General features: G+C 38.0%; 1 protein-coding gene across 1 annotated transcript in view; it reads right to left on the bottom strand.

Annotated features, from left to right (window-relative positions):
• RAP1GDS1 (Rap1 GTPase-GDP dissociation stimulator 1) overlaps positions 1-25,746 on the bottom strand; it is a gene marked incomplete at its 3' end in the record, with an annotated part of 81,960 nt that overhangs the window by 34,607 nt on the left and 21,607 nt on the right. Inside the window, exons 2-4 of the mRNA XM_080344529.1 lie at positions 16,733-16,840; positions 6,156-6,278; positions 2,237-2,362 (exon numbers count right to left, since the gene is read on the bottom strand). Of these exons, the coding sequence (XP_080200655.1) occupies positions 2,237-2,362; positions 6,156-6,278; positions 16,733-16,840 (357 nt within the window). The remainder of the gene's footprint in view (positions 1-2,236; positions 2,363-6,155; positions 6,279-16,732; positions 16,841-25,746) is intronic.

Here is a 25,746-nt window from a genome sequence, read left to right as displayed (position 1 = left end):
TTTAGGGGGCTAACACTGATGAACAACCAGACAATAACACTGTGCATATGTACCTGAAACTTAATAGAGAAGAAAATCTGTCAGTAAGTCAACAGGTTTTCATTTCGTATTTTCTGTGAGGAGATGGATTTGGTCAGTAAGGTCTCTGGCCAGCAAGCGTGGCCATTGAATATGGGCTTGATTTCATCACTTCAGCCAAGCACTCACTTATTTAGGACTTTGAGACCTTCCTTACTACTGCATGTTATATTTACACGGGCAGTAGAAGTGAAAAAATGCTCATATATATAGTAAAATATAGTTAATGATGTATTTCAAGTTCCTATATGAGTCCCAATTATGAGAAGGGTAACAGCTGCTTTTTCTCAATTGAAAAGAAAACGACTATCAATATATAACATTTTTTATTAGAACTATTGGCCTCTACAACTTGTGTTTGTTATACTTTAAAGATCATTATTGGGGAAAAATAATAGTCATAAATGAAAACCAGTTTTATAGTACTAAGCATATTGAAAATATTTGTCCTAAATAAGAATTTAGGATACGGTACATAACTACATAATCATTATACGTTAAGATAACATAGAAAATAAAGTCAGATAGGGTAGATGTGATAAATAAGCACTTCCTTTCAAATCCAACATGCTAGTCTTGATTTTTGTGATATTTTGTTACACTTTATTCATTAATCTTCCTCAAATACCCAGGGAAGGTAGTGACACAGGGGCACAGCAACACCTGGCATCCGGAACACACCATCAGTGCCAGCTTTGCTCCATATAAGTCAACACAAGGTGTGTAATACAGCTTTTCTGTACTGGATAAATCCTGCACCCTAAAAGCCAGCCATAGCCCACTATATCTATATACTACAAAACTATTTTTATGTGTCCTTGTTGTATTTCATGAAAAAATGTGGGTTGAAAGACAATGACATAAAGAGTTATGTAGATTTTAGTTATATGAAACAAACCAGTGCCACCTGGGAGTGAGCTTGATATCACATATCACCCTGAAATAAAAGATTATAAATAAATTATGTTATAGAAAGCTCAACAGCTTCTACTTGAAGTTTCCATGTTCAGTTGATTGGTCACCTTAAAGCAAATCCTGAATGAAAGAAGTATTCATTAGCATTGTCAAGCAGTAGCTGTCTGTAAATGGAAATGCCAGCATGGAAAATCTGATTAACTTCGTCAGGTCAAAGGCAAAGTAATTTAAAACAATATAAAATTCCAAACTAGGTTAGCAAGGAGAAAGGGTAGTAATAATTCAGGTTTTGCAACAGACAGTATTCAGAACAGCAAAACTTTTACTAAATGCAACATATAGTACAAAGAAAATTCCTTGCCACATGAAATAAGGCACTAAATCTCAAGATAACGAAATGCTTTTACAATTTCATCTCACTTCCCATCTGCAGACATCCATAAGCTTCTAATTCCTTCATGTGCATAGAAAGATGTTCCTGGTATCTCTGATTCTGTGTCATATTTATCACGCACTGTCTTTTATCAAAATAGTTAAAGGAAGGGGGCAATGAAGCTGCATTTTCAAATCACTGCAACCACTGCTTTGGATTTGCCATTGGCACAGCCGTGCATGGGGTCAGCACATGGACTCACAACTGCATTTCAAAACTCAATTGCAGTGCAAAATTCCTTGTGCCCACAAAAAGCTAAAAAACCTCATCAATCTCCCCCCTGACTACCAAAAATGCCAGTGTGCAATCTTGGAGAAACTGACTGGCCACATAAGAACTCTGAGAATCAGCAACATAGCTCAGGCATCATTCCAAATATATATGTAGCTCTGCACAGCTTTGAGACTGGTAGAACATGAATAATCCCTTCTGACTCTGTCTATTCCTTTCTGAGATGTTCTGTTTGAGGAAAAATTAACTGTAAAAATCAGTAGCACCCAGTCTTTGAAAAGCTAACTCATTATGTTTGAAAAAAACAAACCTAGAGTCACAAATCTTTTCTATTCTTCTATCCAGCTGTATCACAGTATTGAAATGGGGGTTTTTTCACCTTTCTGTCACAAAAAGAATAACGCAAATGTGCCATTCACTTGTCCCATATAATCAGAAGAGTTGTGTAAATAAATATCAAGAGAAGTGAAAAATTACACACCCCCCCCCCCTCCCCCAGTAGACTATGTACAGAACATCAAAATATTACCCTCTTTCCTACAGGAGCATCTACAAAATATGGCATATTTCAACACTCACGGCTATCGTAGCATATATTGCCCAGGGCACGTCCTGTTTGGAGCAAAATTTCCTGGTCTTTGCAGTTTAACAGCTGCACCAAAGGAGGGACCAGCCCAGCATCCACACACGGGTTCCGCATAAACTCTGCAAATAACGCAAAGCCTGTTAGAGCAAACCACTGGGTTTCAGCTTCGTCTCTTCTAGTTACAGCGGCACTAAAACTGGGCCTTTTGTGAGAATAAATGTATGAGCAGACAAGCAATGTAAGGTCTCGTGCAAGTTTCTAGAGAATAAGGCCAGGTCAGGATTTGCACTTGTGTTCTTTCCATTATTTGTTCATTTAGAAGTAATTAAGAGTATTTAATTGACTTGCATCGAAATTAATTTAACATAGCTCATGTTTTTAGTATCATAAAGAAGCGCAGAAGAGTGAATTCACATTTTTTCCACCCCAACAAATTCAACGTAAATTAAAATTCCTAAGTAACACAGAGGTGACTTACAGCTCGTATTCATCCTCTAAAATGAGCGGCATTTTTACTCTCTGCTCCCTTAATTTGAACTCCTGAAAAACTTCTGCTTTAAAACATCCTTTTTTAAAGGAATCAAAGCTGAGTAACAAGCTCTTTATTTGGAAAGAAAGGCGGGAAAAAAACATAAAGAATGAGAAATACAAAAGATGCCGACCATGAGAGGACAGCTAAAGGACCCAGTCACAGAGAACCAAAGGGTCATTTCACATCTGTGCAAGTCACAGAGACTTATCCTGGTGTCAGATAAAGGGCTGGTGTTCAGAGGAGCTACAGTCAGGTAAGCACTGTGCTGCATATTTTACAATAGAAGTTTACAGAAGCAACTGCCTGATACACCAATAGTGTGAATAGTCCTGAATAGTCTACCCCAGCCCTTCAGAATGTATCACTGTACCAGGCAAAGGTTAATTAGTTTTTGATTTGTTGTGAATTGTAAATTATGTCTATGTTGGCTATGTTGGATCTTCCAAAATCAGTTTACCTTTGTGTTACTTAGTCATTTATGAGACAGAATGAACCAGAGTGTACAGTCCCCATAAAAAGCGATGTGAAAGTTCTTCTGATTCTGGATCAACAGAAACCCTCATGCCAACAACTCAAAGATATCAAACAATGCTTGAAGTACAAATACATCTCCGTATATACTCCCTTTGGTGCACCTATTACAATGTTCTTTGATGTTTCTGTAGCTACAAAATCTTGTATCTTTTGTAGTTAATCTGGCAGTATTATTTTAGCTAAATAAATAATTGTCACAGAGATATACAATTCTCATGTGATGATAAACGTTGATGTATCAGCCAGCAGATGAGGTAGAATCAGCAATATCTATACACTCGCACAGGTGCAACAGCAGGTAGTAGTCAGCAAAACAGACCCACCTTTCTAAGATATTGTAACATTTTAAAACTGTAGACAGATGCTCTACGGTGATAAATGGTGATGCTAGCCATCGTAATGAATAGAGCAAATATCAGAAAAATCTGTTATTTAAAATTTGTCTTTCCACGTCCTTGTAACTTTTTCTCTGTTTCTTTATCACGCACTTTCAGCTTCACCTCAGTGTTTATTTACTTAATGTATTATGTTCCTGCCTCTGTCTCCCTGTCTTAGCCTCTTCCTCTCTTAACTGCCTACAAAATGGTAACTACAAGTATATTTGTAGGTGATACTACACAGAGGTAATGGAAGAAAGAGAAGGTAAGCAAGAACAGGGGGCATTTAGGTTTCCACTAACCCGGTGGGGAAATGAAGCAGATCCTTTGAAGGAAACGGTGAAGAATTGCTTAAGAAGTTTGGAGGAGACACACTGAGGACAGAGTAACAAACCAAAGGAGGACAAGATTTCAAAGGAGAAATGTAGTTGTGTTATACTATTACAGATTGTGAAGATGATGTCCTTATTCCTACACCTGGCAAAGAAGAGGAGACTAAACACCTCAGAAGAGGGTTTAAAAGGTCCACAGTGGGGAAACTCCGTGTAGTAAGTGCACTCAAGCCTTTAGTATGCTCACAGTTAAAAGAGAAATGGCTGTAGCTGGAGAGACAAGAGTGACTAAAGGGAGTTTTGTGCGTTTGGATATTTAAAATGGGAGAGACTAACATGAGCTCACAGAGGGAGGAGGAAGAGTTGATGTGACCAGATGTGTGTGTGTGTGTAGGATCAAATGGGGGGAACGGAAAAGGAAAACAAGAATTGGGGATGAAAAAGATGCTCTTTTATCAGTAATGCCCAGATTCAGAGGCACTACTCCTCGTCCTGCCAAGTGCTGCATGGCGTGACCATAGGGAAATCAGTGCAGTTGCATGGGTTTAATGCCTACTATCTGTAGAATGTTGATAACACACATTTCTCAAAGTGCCCTGAAGCTTGTTCAAAAAAGGTGCAACACAAGAATGAAACTCTTGTATTCTTACGTAAGAGGACAAAGAAAACAACAGAATTCAAGTGAGGTGTTCCCTGCTGTCTTGATAAGCAACTATTTCAACAGAGTTAGATTCCAAAGAGAAACACCCAGCTCATCTCAGTCTTGAAAGCACTGGGCACCTTAAATAATTTCTGAACACCTCTGCTTTAAGTTTGGCTGCCAGAGGTCCCAGTTACACCTGCTAATAACTCCAAGAAAAAGACAACAGCTATTTTGTATGACAAATCAGGTAAAATGCCAGCTTTTCTGAAAAGTGTAGTCATCACAGCAATTTAAAAGCTGGCAGGGAAAAGGATACATTAGAAACTATTCAGAGATTTCATGTACTAATTCAGATTTGAAAGATACTGGCTAAGTGCTCTGTAAGAGAATCTTGCAGGAAACAATGTGTAGTAATCAGTGCAGATATTGTGAACATTGTTCTTACTACTAACTTACCCCCTTCTGAGGTAGGAGCTAAAAGGACTGACTGTGAGGACACACAGTTGCCTGCAATACTCTTATTATATTTATTATGTACTTATTAAGCACAGAGAAAAGAATGTGATACAGATGCATGAATCTATCATTTTGAAACATTTCTAACTTAAAATTTCTATGGTTACATTTTTTACTAGCTATTTACCTAAATAATTTTAAAACTTAAAACCGAACAAGGTGTTAATGTATCATCTTTTCTTGTTAATGCTGTTTCTGAATATCTATATATAGCATTGTCACAAAATCAGTGAATTGGGTGGAAGAGTTGTGGGTTATCAGTAAGAAGCTGTAGTATTGTGATTCCAAAAAGAAGGTGGAAAGGGAATGTTGAAATAGTCAGGGTATCATTGGGTGAGTTTTAAGATAATTATTTCTAAGGAAAAAAACAGTTTTAGTTTATCTCCTACATTATATGACTGTATGTATATAATACATACCAAAATGGACCCTTGATTCTCATCTGGGATCTTGGGCTCTTACTCTTAAACATATAATGCTGTTTACATAGGAGTAATTGGTTTTGGTGTGATATCAAGGGCCTCACAATGGTACTTACTAATGTTATCACAAATCTCAGATCAAAGAAACAATCTACTAACCCTTAACCATATGTATACATACTACTGTTGTAACTACATGCATTGTGTGTTAACTAGAATACAAAGGATGCAAAGGTAATTATTATTTTTTTCTATATGCAGTTCATAAAGCCAGCGGCATGCTGCTTCTGCCCAATAAATTATACTATTGATGGTCTTAAAAACTAAATAGCATGGAAGTATTGACTAAACAAATTCCAGCAGCCAAATGCTGTTTTGATTGTATTAGAAAGCGGAGAAACAAAATTCGACAAAACAAAAACAGAAAGAGTGAAAGGGAGGGATATGAAAGGTGTCTAATCTACAAAATGAAAACATAAATGAAGTAAAACATACTGACAAGTGAGGTGAAAAACTGAAGATGTTCCAGCAGAAAAGTTCTTGTAGAAAACCTCACCATTTCTGGCTACTTCTGCTATGACGTTAGCTACTTTTGCTGTGCAGGAAGATTGTGGCATCAACAGACTCGCGAACACCTGAAGAACTCCACTTTTCTGGATTTTTTCACTTGTCTCCATATCTGAAAAACACATCACACAGAAATGACTTGTGCATCAGCTTGCTTCAGGAAGAAAAGAAAGAAAAGCAGAACGGAAGTTAAGCCTTCTCAAAGGTAATTGTTAATGTTCTTATTTTTCCGTATTAAGAAGCCAACTGCTATTTCAGTGATCATATTTATTTTATATGATGTGCTTATAGAACTTAATACTAATAATAATACTTAATACTAATCCTAATCAATTGATCTTTATAAGTTAACTGTATTATATAAGTAAATACAGATAAATACTTATACAAACTACCGGAGAGCCTGGTAGAAGGACTAAAGGTCATGGAGTGATATGCAGCATCTTAAAACAATGTAAAAAAATCAAGGAACGGTACTCTGAAGCAACAAATTATTGGAAATGTTCAAGGAATGATGGGGGGAAGTCCTTGGAGCGGAGGGCACAGCTTAATGCAGTGAAGGAGTCAGAACTGGAGCTTTAATACCTCTATGTTACTCTGCTAAGCTACAGTAGCTCCACGATAATCTCAATAGAAGGGAGAGGGAAAAATAACACTGAGCTTCTAGTAGTAGAGATCAAGGATTGGGGCCAAAACTTTTCTCTTTCTGCTGTAGTAGAGAGGCCAACAGCTCTGTAACAAACTGAAAATTAACATTGATTCCACTGCAATTAAAGGTACTAGATGCTAAAACATACTTTGCCAATGCTTTCAAATAACGACATACTTGAGGTGAATATTAGTGTGACATAAAATATGATTAGATGGCAGCTATTGCTTTAGAAAGAAGCATGACTCCTTACGCCGTTCGTAATGGAAGTTACTTACATTCTCCAAAGACGGCTGCGAGATGCTCTAGTTGACTTTTGCAAACCAAATCTATCTGCATTCAAGTCTGTTGTTCGACAGCCCTATCTTACAGGGCATTTTTAAGCCCTACAACATGTACAAACCCCCTTACATCACTTAAAATAAAAGCTTTACAGTAAGTGCAAGTTAAAAATCACTCGAGCTTGCCAAGAACAGTGAGAAACAGATGTAGATGTTTCAGAGTGGAAAAGACAGGCCTCTGAGCACCACTTTCTGCAATTCTTAGACGTGCTGTTACTCTGGTGTGAGAGTTATCAAGACAGCCAGGCCAGGCAGCAAGAACAGTAATCAATAGATTTTGGTTTCATATAGTATCCATCAAATCTGGGAGAAAAGGCAGGGATATTATATACTCTTGAACAGCAAAGGAGAGGAGCCTTAAACTAATCCAATAGTTTTTCAATACAATGTTCTTTGTTTTCCCCCTAAACAAGTAAATGTATATTTTGTGCAGCACAGCCAGATAGGGCAAGTTTGCAAGCACTCTTGAGCTGTGGTTCACCATGTCCTCCTCCTCCCTTTGTTGGTCTTTGGCTGGGATTACCCATCTACAATATGTCAGTGATGACATCTGATTACAGACAGATTAGGTATAAACTGAAGATGGATTAATTTCAACATTTTATGCATAAGTGCTAATTATTAACCCGTTTGCTATCTAGTTAACTGGAATTTTTAAAATGCGCTGAGAAACCATCTCAGAAGATATAATATAAAGGGCCTTATGGCTTATTTGGAAGCTTCTATAAGTTCTGACATACAAAATGTACTTAGTAGATATATTCTGCCATGGATATATATAGATGAAGAAAAGGTTGAATTCAGATAAAATCACGTCAGCACTAAAGACTGATCCAGACATCTTAGCTGTCCATTAGAGAACAGATCCTTCTCTTCCTTCAGTTCAAAACCAAAAGTACAGAATTCAAAATTGAAAGTGAACCTGTATTAGTGGACAGGAGATATTAATACATTTTCTCCTGCGACACTGCTGAGATACACAGTATTCAGTCTTCTTTTTATGATTTGTAGTTTAAGGGACTTATTACTGTGCAAAGCATAAATTAAATAAATAGAACAAAATACATCCTGCAAGAAGCAGGAAAATACAATTAAATGCTTCTCTAGGCCAGTCGTGTGTGGCAGATATGCACTGATTTATTTTATTGAGATAAGCAAGTGAGCACCAATAAAAGCACAGGGTAAACCAGACCTGTTGGAAATTGGGAAATCAGCTGGCTGGGATCACATAGATAAAAACCATCCTGCTGATTCTTGTTGCCAAGTCTGAGCACCAATGTCAAACTTTTGAGGTGAAAAGCACGTTATTCTGGCATCATGCAGCAGGATGGTTACTAATGCAGCCCACTTCTTGCCAGTAATTGCCTTGGGTGTAAAAATTGCCATGGGGCACCTCAAGAATGTCTGTTCCAAGTCTACCTAAGCCCTGCTCTTCCTCTGCAGAACACTGACAGTTTACACTTGGTGTAATATACCAATTAATCCAGTGTCTAAAATAGATATGACAGTATGACAAAGACATAAAGCTGCCTGCTATATGGCCAATTAGAAATTGCTAAAGGCTTCAGCTTGGGCAATCCTCAATTCTTGCCTTTATTTGCTCTCTCCACAGGCTGGAGAAGGCCAGCCTGGCTTCCTTCTGCATGTGTCTGCACCAAAGAGGTGTTATTTGTGAAGGTTTTGAATCTGCTGCATGCTCGTTTCACTCAGGGCTTCCTATTTTGAAAACTTAGTTCAGTTGTTGTCTTTTGAATTGCTATTTCAATGTATTGTCAACTGGTTTTGGAGCAAGTAACACCAAATGTTTTCCTAGGAGATCTAGGCAAAACCTTCAGCACAGTCTCCTCCTGTGCTTTCTATACAGAGGAAAAGGAAATTATAGCCAACGTTAATCACATGTTAAATAGCCGGCTAATGCTTGCCATGTTACCTCCTTTAGCAGAACTGCATCCCCTTTCAAATCTGTTCCCTTTGTCTCCTAAGGAAACCTAACAATCTGATGTTAGGGGGCCACACCTCAAAATCCTTTTGCTATACGTGATATCTAGATTTCAAATGCTTGCTTTTAAAGCCTGATTTTTCAGTCTGCATACACTAACCCACCCACTGCCCTCTATCTTAAAGCAAAGAAACTGTAGGGCTGTAATGATGCTGCTTTAGAAACAGCCCTTTTGCACACAATATAATACAGTGATGTGTCACAGCAGCGTAATTGGGGGAAAAAACCTCTAAGGTTGAACCTTCAGCTTTAGATGTCTCTTTATATCACTAGATATCAAGACAAAGGGTATGTTAGATCACATAGTGCCAAAATCTTATTAATGTCATAGCTGGGTGATTAAAATGTCAATATCTTTGCTTTTCATGGTTTTTGCAGTGCCTAAAGTCAGAATAATTAAGGGTATAGGCAGGAAATTATTTAATGCCATAGATCAGAGCTGGAGAGCTGAGCACCGTGCCTATCAGACTGCTTAATTAAGTAGCAGAAATCACTACAGGAAAAACAATCCAATGAGTGTCTCAAATTAAATTCCACACTCTCTCCCCTCTCAGCTCTATTTCCTGTGAAATTTCACTCCTCTCTATTTCACTCTTTTCTCCTCTCTGCATCATTTCGTCCACCTTCAAGTGAAAGAAAAGGCAGGGAGGGGGAAGGGAAAGGCGCATCTATCAGAGGTACTGCTGCTTTGCCCTTGCTCGCAGAAGGAAACTATAGGTTCACCATTCCTGTGAGTTTAAGTTACGCTATTAGATGTAACCTAACAGTAGTGAAGGCCAGCACTGCAATAATTTCCATGTTGTGGAGCTTTACATGAGAAATGAGGCACATCACAGAATTGTAAATGAGCTGTTCCGTGAGCGTCCTCTTTATTAAGCCAACTGTGTTTGCAATGTACTTTTTTGAAAAATGTCTCTATTTCTGCCTGCAAGGGCATTTTATAAACCTCCTGAAACTACTGCAGAAAATTACCTTGGCTTTATAATGTCCCTCCTACATGTACTCTCATCAGAAAGAGAAAGATGAACACATGAATAAATAATGATGAGCCACGTACCTCACGAAAGGAACATTCCATCTGCTCTTTCAGAAGGCAGAAGGGAGGCGAATGAAGGGAGCAAGGGATATCTTCCTAACTGACACATCCTGCGAGCCACGACAGTAGCAAACATTCATGTGACAAAGAGCAAGTATTGATGCTCTCTCCATATAGGGCCTCCCTCAAGAACCACCATCTCACTCTCCACAGCCTCCTACTCTGTTTTCCAAACCACAAAGTGAGGATTTTAGTCTGACTACAAAAGCACAAAAAGTGGGTTGTAAAGAACCTCAGCGAAACAAATGATGTGCTGCCACGCAACAAAGAATGCAGCACTGATAAGGAGGCTTTTGCTTAACGTAACTTAGCCAAAAAGACTGTTCCAATTATCAAGAATTATTTTGCAGAAAAAATAATCCTCTAATGATAATTTTTATATAGAAATAAGTATATAAATATAACTTCATTTTGGCATGCGCCTCTTCACATGGGGAAAGTCCAACAACTACAATCTGCCTGCTCAGTTGTCCTTCAAACTGGAGCCCTAAAGGCAGGGAGGGGAGATTCTCCCTTCGCTGTGTGAATGTTCCCATCATGGGGTTCGCTCTGTTCCGTCTCTGCCAGCAGCAACAGGGCAACTTCAATTCCTATTTTTCATGAAGAAACAGAGATAGTGCACAGATGTTTGTAATTAAAATCTCAGCTCTAACAAGGAAGGAAGGACAGATGGAGAGACAGATTCACCAGCCAACTAGCTGTATGATTCCCACCAATTAAATTCTCCAAAAGCCACACACAGAGAATAAAAGTGAGTTTCAATGTAAGGCCCACCCCTTGAACAGCCTCTTGCAGGTACCAATGAAGTAATTTAATACAAATACATGCCAGCTTTGCCTTCAATGAAGAAATATGTAGACCAATACTTCCACGGATACGTGACAGCACAAGGCAGAAGGCTTTTGCTTAATGTAACTTAGCCAAAAAGACCGTTCCAATTATTAAAGTTGGGCATATTAAAGGCATATTAAATTTGGGTAACTCAGAACCCCTGAGCTCCTAAACTGCACGGACGTAGCTCAGAGCCCTGACACAGAGTTTGGTGGCTTCATCTGAGCAGTTTCCTGGCTCCCCTTTGCTGACTCACCCCCACAGGAGGGAATTCGGTAGCACGGTCGCTGAAAGAGTTTGGTATTAGTGCCTCAGCTGCCTCATTCATTGTCTGGCATCGTAGTACAGATGTCATCCTCTGCTATCGTCATGTTTTCTATTCAGCTTGGGTGGACATTTTAATCTGCCTCCTCTGTTACTTGTACTAACCGGACATATTACAGGACCCTGGGTAAAGCCTTAAGAATCTCCCTGCTTTCGTTTTTCAATCTCTGTAATGGAAATACGAGGCCCGTAATGTAAAATCCTTTCGCCAAATCCAATTTAGTTTAAAAATCAAATCAGATTTGAAAGCTGTGTGTTATACACATGCAGGAAATGCTTCATATTCCTTTTAAGCAAGCTCTTAAAAGTGCTCTCAAGCAAGATGAAATGCCTGCTGTAAAATTCGGCCCAGTGCTTATTGGAAAAGTACGTCTACATAAAATGGATTTTTAAGCTACTGATGTTTTTAAAAAGTTTTGTTGCCAAAGAAAAAATATATCATATTTAATATTTATTTGGCGCATTGAATAACACTTGGAATTTAACACTTGGATAAACATCATTTAACTATCTGGCACTAACTAAATAAATCACTATTAAGAGGAATTTACGTAAAATATAATCCCACTAAGCAGCAGTGATTATCATTCAGTATCATTAGGATACACCAGTTTACTGGGAGACAGTCCAATAAAAAGCAGTGACCTTGATTTAGTATGTTCCAATTAAATAGGTAAACTGTAATAATATATTAGATACAGCACTTATGATGAGACATTTCTGGATTATGGGTATTCAGTGCCATGAAAAAGCAACAACTTCATGAGCTAAGATGCAACAAGCATCCTTCTCCAGGAAAAAGAAGGAATGCTTTATAACAGTATTTGAGCCAAAATTCCCGGTTACAAAATATCCATCGGGATGCCCAACTTTCAGAAAGGCATTAAACTAGAAATATTCTCAGGTAAACTTAATGGACTGTCATGTTCTTAACTGTCAATGCAATTTGGCTCCAATAGATCATTTGCATCAGAGGCAGACTAGAAATTCTCACTTGTATGAGTACACTGGTCTAAGATGTGGGATTTGGGCTTGACTGCTTCCTCCCAGCAACCCCTTCCTGCTGATGTAGCTATACTGCCAAAAGCTACAAAAATCAGAAAAGTCTGTTTTGTTGGTGATGTCACTTTCCGAGGGACATGGTGGAAGGTATTGTAGCAAAGGAATGTTTTACCCAGAAGAAACTGCACCTGTACTAAGCTGGTTTCCATCCTCTTAGGTACAAAAACAGGCCTAAGCCTTCTCTGGAAGCTGAATATAAAACCTTCCTCAGGGTTTTATGCACTATCTTCATTTTCTCAGCAAAACCATCTCTCTATATGAAAAGGCTCCTGTCAAAATTTTTTTCCTCTGGAATCCATTATCAGCATTTACGTGAACTTGATTGTGAACTTAAAATGCCCACCCAATGGGGAAAAATGAAAGTCATTTCAGGTGATATTTATCTCCATAAATAAAAGGCATTAATAGAGACAATAATACATTTTAAAATTTCAGAGAAGCAGATTTTGTTCTCCACTTGAGCCCTGAATTTAACAATAACAAAACATTATCTCTAATTTCTCCATTATTTTTCTGCTCCAGTAGAGCAGTTTTTCCATCTTCTATGGCCAGTGAAGATCAGAAAAAGGAACATCAAGTATAGGAAGAGCATGAGTACTACCTAAATTCAAGAACATATGGAAGCCACAGCTATAAAGAACAGAATAAAATGAAGAATTTCCCACTCAAATATAACCTCTGTGTTAACATATGGTTGTGAGAACTGGAAATCCACCAGAACATGAAAGACAGGAAACCAGAAGCCTTTGAAAGCAAGTGCCTAGAGAAGATTCAGGGCATCGGATAGAAATTCATCGCTGATGAAGGAATGTGAGAAATCTGCAGTCTCGGCAGAAATGCAACATTTTCTTAAGCCTTCCAGATGCTCACACATCCATCAAACAGGAACCAACGCGTTTCAGAAAACCCACTGGTGACTTTCAAGAGAAAATCTGAACAGAAGCTTTAGGTAGGAGGACTGAGCTCACGATCTCAACACCAAAAGCTGAAGCAGCAGGAGGTGATGGCCAAGGCTTGCTAAGCAGCTGCCCAAGAGCTTTGAAGCATCACGGTATTTTCTCTGATACAACTCTGCACCGACTTACGTTAGCTGGGAATCCAGAACTAAAATATCTGCCTAAATGGGAATATTTGTCTCTCCAAAACATGTCTCCTAAAGAAATCAGCTGTGCAGGATTTTCAGAGCCAGGTCTCAGATGCAAATTGCTATACAACTATCTCCCTAGACAAATACCAGCTAAAACCATTTGATTTTGGTTTGCCAAATATTTACCAGCAGTTGTCATATTCAGCAAACCATGTGATTCTTGATTTGATTGCTGTGATAAATGGCAGAATAACTCATAAAGCCAGAGAGGAGGTGGCACGTTCCAGGGCACTACAGCCTGCCTGGGATTATCAAACGATGAGTTGTCAGGAGGAGTGTGAAAAACAAAAGAAAAAGCAGCAGATTACATAAAAAGAAATTAAAAACTACAATATTCATCATAACTTTGCCATCCCTTTCTATATGGTAGATAATACCAGAAGAAAGTAGTTTGCAATGCTTTAACACAAGGAAAATTTAAAAGATCGTATGCAAAGTAAATGGAACTATAAGTACCACTATACTGAGACTAAGGAATTTAACTTATGTTTCCGCAGCAACCACAACCCTATGCTGCATGCAGGCAGCTAGCAATTAAAAGCACTGTCATGCTCTCTCAAACATTCATATGTACGTGCAATGCACCCAAACTGAAGTTGTGGAAATGATTATTTCCTTTGTTAAAAATCTCAGTGTTGTATTAACACTGGGATTAACTGCTGTTTTTGGCTGACAGGAGATGGGATTGGGTTGCATTAGTGTATTAGTAATATACTGAATTTTATAAGATAAAATATAAGATAAATTTTATCTTTATAAGATAAAATATTTTTCTCTTCAAGGCTTAATGAGGGAATAAAACTTTAAGTTCTGTGACTTACGATACCACCATGAATTCCCAATGAAATCACAGTGCTATAAAATTATCTTAAACTCTATTCCTTACATGGCTCATTTTTCTAATGTTACCCTAATATGATGAACTATAATCAGAACGTATACTTCATTAATATAATCATACACATGGGAATATACTAAAAGAGAGCAGAATAATTATTTGGGAAATCATATTTACATTAGTTCTGTGTTACAATTAACATGTTTTATATAAGCAATCTGACTTCTAATTATTGTTATCTAATAACGTATACACACACAGAGGTATAGTGTGTATCCCATATCTATATGATATCATATATATGTGATAATAAACACTGTATCTATATAAAAATCAGTCAATCAATAAAATCCATATTAAGATGTTAACTGGATGGATGAGAAAGGACATTCATTGGTTGTTTGGTCAATGGAAGGACAGTCATAATATATGGGTAGCCCAATAACAACTCAGAGTCTGCACTGTTTAGAAAGGTGAATCTATAACTTTTGTTAAACCAAGCAACATGCAATTTACCTCATTACCTCTCAAGTCTCTTAAATGCAGATCTCACAAATTTATTTCAAAACAGAAGGATGTTTTTCCAAATCATCAGACTATCTTGAGAATTAAGGTATCCAAGTGTCTGATTCACTTGAAAGGGAATTGATATACAGGCTCCTAAACCAGCAGCAAGCTGTTAGAGAAACTGCCCCTTCTAACCCATCTCATTTTCAGTGAGTCATCTTAGTTGCCTTCAATCTTGGGCAACTGAAAATACGTCAAGACATATATCACATGGCAGCTCGGTGGGTTTGTATCCGTGTTACTGACTTACATGCAAAGAACATGGTAAATGGTAGAGGGATTATAGATAATTTTTTTGAAAACTACCTAAAAGAGAAAGGTCAAGATCCTAATAATCTGCTTGTCTGATCTGGCAGCTGTGAGGCTAGAATGGAAAATATTTTGGAAGGAAAAGCAAAGCCCTAGACTGAAATGGAGGAAAGTAATCTGGTTGCAAGGAACCATTGCTACGTTTGCTCTATGTTAGTCAAAATTATTCTGCATCTGCCAAACTTGTCTTGTGAAATAGCTACGTGACCTTCATAGGCACAACGGTAAACTCTGTTATTTACACTAAGTACTTTGTCATTTTTCATACCATCCTGGTTTTAGTACTTACAATTAAGTTTTACACTTCAAAGTACTGGAAATACCAAATCCAATTGGAAGTTGGATTAAAGTATTAGATAAACCTTATAAATAAACCCATAAGAAAAATTATTCCACATCTTGAAAAAAATGAGTTGATCTGCACCCCAAATATTTTATTATTTCCTTGCTGACATCCCCTTGAAAAATAATCAGAATTAAAGCCCCACTACCATTAAATGCAGAGACTGTTTTAATCCATATTTGATTTGATATGGATGGTGCTTATATTCTATTGTGAAAAAAATCACGAAGTTTTTTACACCAACTAAGCCAAAAGGCTGTGATTTATAGAATACCATCACAGGAAAGAAACAGGACTTAGTAATAGTATGTACTTTTGAGGGTATTGATATTTACAAAGAACTAAGTCCTTTTTTTCAGATGAGGAATTTCTAATCATGGCTTCTATCTATCCTGACAAGCTTTTCAACCTGAATTTCTACACAGGTTTTTCTTCTACCACCATCTGAAGTGCTAAGAAAGTTAAACTTGGAAAAGTCCTATAAGCTGTCATCTTCATTTCCCATACCTTTCTGCCACTGAGAGTGGGGACACGCATTCTACAGCTTTAGGTGAAAAAGACATCTTGTTCTATTCTTAAGTCATTTTTGTTATCATACTACATCTCAAATTTGGAACATCTTTGGATATCCAGCCTATTTCTGCCAATTGAAACTACTGGAAATAAGAAATATGGGATCAGAAGTTTGAGGAAATACACATAACAAATAGGAAACTGTGCTCTTTTAACAAGAAATAGCAAGCAGCTCCCATATCCCTCTCCCCATCTTATCAGCCTTATTTCTCCATCCATGTTCTTTGTTTCTTTGGTGATCAATTGGAAAAGCAATTGTGCTACTTCATCATATTGGAAAAAGGACTGGAATGTCCAGGTATCTGTTGTCACTTTATTCAGTTCTACCTGAATGTTACAGATATATAGGTTAAAAACAATGAAACCCAGCACAGCCAATCCAGCAGCCTACTGCTTGAGTCCGTCTTTTTGTCACATTTTACTGCACCCATTTCAATCCACTGATCTCATTATATGATTTAAAATTTGAGAGGTCCGTACAACTTACTGTTTTGTGCCAGAGCCTGAAGCAGACAGTCCAAGCAGCCCTCCAAGCTATCTGCTGTGCTGTCAGTTGTCGTTATCTTCAGCTTTTTCAGGGCATCACTTAGATTATCTGCTTGGGAAACACAAAGAAAAGAGAAATCAGTGTCCTCGTCAATTTGCTAACAGCATTATAGCCTTGAACGTAAATAGTTACTGTAAAATAAACAAGATCCTGTATCAACGAAACAGGCATGTATGGTCTGTATCCTGAGGATACAAAAAAACAGGATCAAAGGTTATAGGTGAAATTAAATTTGTCAAGTTTAAATATACATTTATCATTCTGCATCTGAGAACAGGATGCTGGCAGGCACTTTATGAAATGACACTGAACAGCAATTTAGCCATCAGTGTTTTCTCAGCCTAGTTGGTGCAGAAAACCAGCAGCCATTTCTTTGCTTCTATCTTTGTTTGTGGGGAAAAAATATGATGGAAATAAGTACATCTTGATTTTTTTTTCATCAATAAAGGGAAAATAATTGAAAATGCCATTTTCTGCATGCTGTGCAGGCTTCCATCTTGGCTGCACATTCGCAGATCCCTAGTGCTAAGATTATAGCCTTTTAAGTATTATGCCATTTTCCCCCACAAAGTTACAAGCACCGTTGTTTATATGAACTGTGTTAACTCTTGATCCATAACAACAATAAGGCATCTTCTAGAAATACGAAAGTAAGCACCATTGTTTATATGAACTGTGTTAACTCTTGATCCATAACAACAATGAGGCATGTTCTAGAAATACGAAAGTTCTGATGTGGATTTCAGATAATTAAATAACTCTTTGCTCTTTAAAATAAACATTTTTTAAAAACCCCAACACCCAAATCACATAACTCTCTAACAGATGCACATTTCTCCCCGTAAAAGTTGGGGTAAATATGACTGTTAACATTTTGAGTGTTCTGTGTATTCAGAGCAAGGTATAAGTGTTGGCAGCTGCAGCCCGAGTGTCTTTGGGTTCGTGCTGCTGACGAACCTCACTCTGAATGGACCATCCTCTTAAAATACAAGTGCTGATTTAGTTTCCATGCCAACTCTCAATAAGCAGAAAGTGTTACTCAAAACAAATACTGTTAAATGGTGTCTAGCTGTCTCTTGTTCCCCGGTGACTAATCAAAAAGCCTTGACCCAAGCCCTAGAGAACCATATGTACGGTTCCTTTGCAGTGCATCAGTGGTATCTCCTGAGCCTCGGAGCTTCACACGGATGCATAGCGACCTTGCAGCTGCTGTGCTTTGCCTCCTTTTCACTTGCCCACATATGGGATGGTGCAAAGGACAGGAGGGATGGCAAGAATTACCCTTTATTTGTCTCGGAGGCACTGGCCATCCTGTAGAGACACAGCAGGAATCCTGTGAAGAGGGTGGAATCTAACTCCTCTTGGAGCTGCTCTGCTCCTCAGCCGAAGCTGTGGCTTTTGTCCCACCTCCACTTTTGTAGCCCGATATCCCATACATATATGGGTAAGATGCTTGATTTTTGAAGTGCTCAGTATTTAGGTATGAAACTGATCATGAAACTGTTTATCAGGCAGTTGGTTTGTCTGTTTAGTAAGGAACGTGTTCTTATCTACACCATAGCCAGAATTTCATTACTCCAAAAGGCAGAGCCAGCAGCTTTTGGGGCAGCTGCACTTGCTTGTGCTCCTTGAGATCTCAAACCTGCCTCCCTAGCACCTCTCTATGCTAAACTGACACCACCTGGAAAAAGCTACTGAGATAAAAAGCCCAGATTTATCATATTCGCTTGTACTGACTGATGCTACTGTCTAGCGGGCTTCCTGCAGCACATGCATTAAATGACACTAAGCGAACAGTAGAGCTGGACATGCACTGCAAAGCCTCATTGCTTACATAAATTCTTCAGGAAATATAACTGGAATTTGTCAAAAGACACAGATGCAGGGGACCCAAAGACCAGCCCCAGTACTACAGTTTAACATTCCACATCCCATCTCCTCTTATACTTTCCTCGCCCACCTCCCGCTCATATTACTCTCTTTAGTTTTTCTGCTAATATAGCACTAATTCTCTTCCATTCTACAGGCATCTCATTCTCCTGTATACTCACACACTTAGCTCTGAAGCTGTGGCAAGCATTTATATTGAGAAGACTAAATCTATATATATAATAGGGGTTTCCATAATCTGGGGAGGAAGAATATGCATAGGTAAAAAAATCCACCTTCATACCACATTTTGCAGGCTATGGAGACAGGTTGTTGTTATCAGAGAGCACATCCAGACTCTTATTTCTCTCTTATAGCCTCTTCTGTCTTGCATGTGCCAAATAAATCACAAGTTCCCACTTATTATTTCACTTTAGTGTGCAAAGAGATGAGTGCTTTACCTCAAATACTTGTAATTTCTTCTACTCCATGCAACATCAGAACCTGCAATAGACTTAGCAAGGTCTCCCTAGGCTTTTTTCCTACCTCCCCTTTCTGCTCAATTCCATGCTAATTTTTCTGTGGAAAGCCCACTATTTAAATACTATACAGTTACATGCAATATACAGAATGATACAGTTTGTGGAAATCTTTAAAATGTAACTATCCAAATATTTCATTCCCTAGGACAAACAGCTCAATTTTCATGCCTCTGCCACAGACATACATGGGCATTTAACTTCAATTCTAGACACACAACTAATGGTGTGCCATGATACTTTTAACATAATTTCATACGGCATTTTACAATGTATCCCAATTTGCCACTTCACTAGGTAAGATTGGATACTATAAGAAATTTAAACCATATGCATAACGTGTTTCTAAAATAATTACAATAATCCTCGATTTTCTAACAAGCCTACAACTCTAAAATTCTTGCAGCTTGAGACTTACTCCTTCTGTGCAAATGAAGAAGACATACATAGGAATACTGTGGAAACACAGAGGAAAAACAATCCTTCAGGAAAGACTTTATTTGCCCACTTTGATTCTTTCTGTCAAAGTCGGTCTCTGTTCTAAATAGGGTCAACAGCCTGAAAGATACATTTACTTCTGAAACCTGAGGATCTTGGACATACGCAAATACATCTTAAACAGGTTCAGAGGGTTTGTTGCTGTTTGTTTTCTTTTGCTGCTCTGAAAAGAACAAACCACTACAGTCTGAGCTGACACAGACAGGGATAGAGAGGAAGGGCTGTAGTGTTCCAGCAGCCTTTCACCATAAAATCACACGAGGCGTCCTGACTTCTGCAGCTTCACAGCTGCCCTGAACTGTCATTTAGGGAAGAAGCTGCAGATGCTTGTCTTCCATGTACAAAAACCCCGTTGTTTTCTTGTGATCATCTCCTGCTTATCTTTCTATCTCTTTTTCTCTTTCTATAGAAGCTGTTTCCAGTAGGCTTGTTACTGCATAGGCTGATCAGATTCTCAGAGATAAAAACGCACAGGATATAAACAATACAAGGAATGTTGAGTGTCAAGGAAATGTGAATAAGTAGATTTTGTCAATATGCAAGGTCATATGCAAGTTCACACAAAGGGAGATCAAAGGGGGCAAGATCAGGATGGTAAAGGTAAAAATAAGGCTAGTAACGTTCCCTAAGGCACAACTGCTCAGCAATCTGGTATCAGGTCATTAGTTCATAAGGCATCGAATCACAAGTTTAACAGAAGTATGAACTATTTTGTTGATGACCCCAGGCACAGAGAGTCGATCATACTTAGACCTGGCTTACCGGATTGCTTTCAGAAGAATTAGTTCTCTTATCTGGACAAAAAGCCCTGAATGCCACAGAACCGAATCCCATATATCCTAATGACACAAACTGATAAATCAGGAATTGTCAGACCTGCCTCACCCATTCCACCTACTGTTGCATTTTGGTTTCTCCTGATAACTGCTCCTGCACAAACACTCACCAAAATGTGGTGATTTAAACACTACAATAGCTTGTGCTCCTTTTGGTGGCACCGCATTACTACCATCTCTTGCAAATTTCCCTTATCTCTTGTGCGGCATTTTTACAGAGAAAAATAGTCAGAAACTAACATAACTGAATGCTTAAACCTTCAATTTCATTTCACCGTACCCTTTTTTCTGAAAGCTTTTCTGTGATTTATTCCTATTTTCAATCACTAATTTGTTTTTTACACAGAACTGTTCTTTCATCTCATTAGAACTTGGTAGTCGATCAACCTTGCTTAGGGTCAGGGCCACTGCAATGCTGACCAGGCTGCAAAAAGTTTTACATGGTACCCAAAAGCACATTTAGGGATGTCGTTTCTGTGGACAAAATCAACTTGCTAATTTCGCCTTGAGTTCACCACATCTTCAAACCCCAGAAAAAGTCAAGGTGCACAGAAAAGCCATCTTCTAAGACTGACCTTTAAAAAACAACATTTGGAATGTTTTAGCTGAATATTTAGATGGATAGCTTTTGTCTGGAAAGTTTATTCTTATACAACTCTAGGAACCTCATGCTGCAGAACTAAAAAGGCACAGATAAGGCTGAGCAAAGGTAAGGAACAACTGTTCCTCAAGATATTAAATAGGCAAGGACTCTATTCTGAAAAAAAGATGACAGGGTAAAAAATTATCTAGGTGTTCGGCATCAAGAATAGGACTAAAGTAATGAAAAGAAAGCTAATATTTACTGTTTCTCCTAACACAACAACTAGAATATCAAAATTATCAAGCAACAAACTTAAAGAGAACAATGTATTATCTATATTATATATTATATATTTCACATGGAATTAAACTGTGGAACTGTTAAGAAGCTGGAACTATAAAGAGATTAATTTATTCAATTAGGAAAAAAAAATATGAGGAGACTAAAGTCCATGCATGGCTAGTAATACCATGATATGCATAAAATGTCTGGATTTGGAAGTTCCAGAATGTCAGATAACTGGAAGCTGGGAGAACATCACCCTGCACTGGTCCAGCTCCTGCCCCTGCCCAGCAAGCTGGAAAAGATTTGGCGTTCTGTGGTTCCTCCATAGCCAGTGAGGTAATTCCTGTGTTAACAACTGCATCTTTGGTGCTGAACAGGTCCTGATGCTGATCCTGGCCCCAAACCACATTAACACTTAAATCCACGAATCCAGACGTTGGTTTGTTTGGTTTGTTTTTAACAGAAATCCTGCTTTTTTGTTTCTGTCTTAACATGGTCATTGAGGTGGGTTAACTACTTCTTTTTTCTCAGCTGGTTTTACTAGTTCTACAGAAATACTTGATAGATCATTAACTTCAGGGCTTCTACTGCAACCTGTTTTTAACTTAGGTGCATTTGCTCTACTTTTCTAGCATAGTAACTAATTTTAAAGAAAGTGCCTATTTCTGTCCACTGTTCAGCTGCTTCATTCTTAAACACTCTTTGAATCTTAGATCTATACCATCTGCTCTTAGACACTTGTTACTCTTTCGCTTACCCATTTGCTTCAGCATCTGTTCTTTTGACACCTCGATCTCTCATGTAGCTTCATTTTTGCTACCTGAAAATACTGATGCACTGTGACTCATTGCCACCTGAGCAGTAAGCCACCTCATTATTGTTGGTAATTATCAGATCAATCTATACACGCTAACAACTACTTAGTTTGTATTTAAAATCGGGATAGAAACCTAAACAAAGCAGCACCAGCCAGCATTCAGTTGGCTTGAAATCTCTTGCCAATGCCAAATTTTCATTTTGCTGTAGAATTCTGGTTAATTTTAAGCAGAAAGAATGGTGTGGGGTTTTGGTTGGTTTTGGTGGTAATTTGGGGGGGGGGGGAGCTTTATTTCTTTGGTTATTACTACTTCTGAACTCCCTCAATAACATGTCCATAAGTAGAATTAAAAAGATCAACCTTAAAGATAAAAAGATATCAGCTAAAATGATTTTCCCTTGTTTTCTGTTTTGATCTGGTGGTTTGTTTGTGTCCAATTTGATTTTGTTTTTTACCTTGGGGGGAACTGGAAATCTTTGAAAATAATTCTTGTATATCATTTTTAGTGTAGTCACAGACAAACAATACATATTAATACAAACATATTTACGCTATTGCAAGGTAGGTTCATCTGTAGCTGTTGAAATTGGTTTCTGCATGCTAATGATGCTTTCCCTATTACTTAAACACTGAGTTGCAAAGGCTGGACTAAAATAATGACATTTCAGAAGATTGTGAAGAACCTTGAAAGATTTTTGTCTCTTCTCTAGAACAATGTGGTAGAGATTTAGGTATCTTTATATTTCATAAGTAACCACTGGAGGTCTGGAATTATCTTGAGGTTCAAGGGAACTGATCAAAGTTCAGTGAAATCGACGTAACAACTTTTACTGATTCACAAAAAGCCCTAAAAGGTCCTAAAAGATTAAATAGATCTTTTTCAAAAATAGAAAAGAAATATATTGTTTGATAAAGAGAATCTGTACTGGATGAATTTAACCTAAAAATCAGCTAATGATAGAAAAAGCATCATAATTATTTCAACTAAAGATGACGACATGTAGTTCTCAGTTTATGGAAAGACCTTTTCTGGTACTGTATTACTAGAGAAGTAGATAAAATCACATGCAAGATGGCTACCAATTTGTAAAGGTTTACATGTATCTGACAGATAACTATACATTTTATTTTCATATAGTTTCTTATCTTCAGATACCTGATATTCACTGAGCCACATTATGAAAACCCAGGAGACATGCAGAGCACAACAGAAAATATTAATTGGGACTTCTGATAGACAGAAGCCTTTTAAATTCTCACCGGATCCTTAGTAAGCAAGAAAAACACAACATCGCCTGCAATCAAAATCAAACCACTTCACTGGCTTTATTCAACGCTGCATTATAAAACTGATAATAAAGAAGGTAGGAGGACTGTTTTATCCTAAGTGATGTGCTGTAGCAAGATCAGGCAAATTTCAGAGAAAAATCATTTGGGTGCTGAATGTAATAAAAATATCTTATTGTCTCTACCCTAAGTAACTTATACTTTTCCTCCGTGTCCTCTGGTTTAATTCTCACATGTTCATATGGCTCTTTTTATGAGTATATAATTGCATAAATCCATGCACATCAGTTGGTTTCTTCAGATTTGCCCTAATGATTAAATTTTACTCTTTTCCTTTGCATTTAAACCTTGTCTTTAAAAAACTTTCTAAAGTGATTTCTCCAGATTATCACTCAGCTATCTGCATTTTTGGAAAGCAGCATCAGAATTTTGAATACAGAGGAAAATCAAAGTTTATTGCAGCAATTTTCCCATCTGGGGGAAAAAAGCTAATGCAGGGCAGGGCACCTGCCCCGTGTCCTTACAAACCAGAAATGTCCTTTGATATTTCAGTTACTGTCAGCAATAACACAGAAAAAAAAGCTGCAAGATAGTCAAACGCCTAACTTTAGCATCTTGGGAGCTTGTGTAGTTCTTTTCTGCATCCTTAGGTTATGTGTAGTTTCTAAGCCTCTTCCAAGGAAATCTGTGCAGGTAATGTAGTACAGAACTAGCAATTTTTCTAACGTTCCTACTGTATTCACATGAAACAAGTACCAACTCATCTCACAGAATCCCCGAATGTCAGGGGCTGGAAGGGACCGAGAAAGCTCATCCAGTGCAATCCCCCCATGGAGCAGGAACACCCAGACGAGGTTACACAGGAAGGTGTCCAGGCGAGCTGGAATGTCTGCACAGAAGGAGACTCCACAACCCCCCTGGGCAGCCTGGGCCAGGCTCTGACACCCTCACCATGAAGAAGTTTCTTCTCAAATTTAAGTGGAACCTTTTGTGTTCCGGTTTGTACCCATTACCCCTTGTCCTACCATTGGTTGTCACCGAGAAAAGCCTGGCTCCATCCTCCTGACACTCACCCTTTATATATCTGTAAACATTAATGAGGTCACCCCTCAGTGTCCTCTTGTCCAGCTCCAGAGCCCCAGCTCCCTCAGCCTTTCCTCACACGGGAGATGCTCCACTCCCTTCAGCATCTTTGTTGCCCTTTGTTGCTCCCTGGTGAGGAGACCACACCATCATCAGCCATAACAACTTAGGTATAGACAGATGTAAAACCAAAAGAAAATTATAAAATGTATATCACAATCTAAGCCTTCAAATAGTGAGTCCTGTTAAGACTCAACTTTTTTATATCCTAAGACTATAGCTAATGCAGGAGACAAATGACCTGTGCATCATGGTGTATATGAATTTAGCCCAAACTATGGGAATGAAGTGTTTGGTTTGGTAGCCTCCCACACCAGATCCCAATCACAGTTAAAATTATGCAATTCCCAGGCTGTCAACTGTCACGATATTTTCATGTACTAGCTGGTATTTCTCCAAAGACACAACTTGCAGGGAGTCTCAAATACCTCAATATACAAACAAACAAACTTGAAAATATAAACTAGCTATTACAGGAGTTAACAGAAACAACCCAAAGGCTTATCCTTTACAAAATAATGACTTTTTAAGACAATCTCATTGTTTTCTTTAGTATTTTGCTCATCTTTCAGTTTTTTCAAGTTCCATTTTTTTTCCCACAGTTATGCACACACTTGTCATGGTTCCCCTAAGCTGGTTAGATTTAAACAAATGCTATTACTTATGTATTCCCCAAACAACTAAAATATGTATCTGTGCAAAAGTTGCGTGTATTCCATATTATAAGGTCTCCATAATTCCATTATCTTAGAGATAGGTACATATAAACACACACACACACACAGTATATACATACAGTACTCCAAACAAAAAATTGTTAGAGCGATATTAGGTTGCACAGTCAGGTATTAAAAGCATAGAAAGTTCCAGAATTCAACCAACCTACACATATTTGACTGTATAAAATATATGCCATACACATGATATACAAGATATACACATGATGAATATTGTTTTGTCCAAGGGACCCTTATCTCTTTCAGGACAAATGTTCTGTCAAATAGCAGCTACTTAATGTCTTTCCTTATCCTCCTTCTTGGCATGTGGTTCTAGTCTTATTTACCAGATACTATTAAAAAATCATGTTCTGAAGGATT

Source organism: Nesoenas mayeri (genome assembly GCF_963082525.1).
Source record: "Nesoenas mayeri genome assembly, chromosome: 4".
Taxonomy (NCBI): Eukaryota; Metazoa; Chordata; class Aves; order Columbiformes; family Columbidae; genus Nesoenas; species Nesoenas mayeri.
Note: the sequence above shows the minus strand (reverse complement) of the source record. Positions and strands in the feature narration are given on the sequence as shown.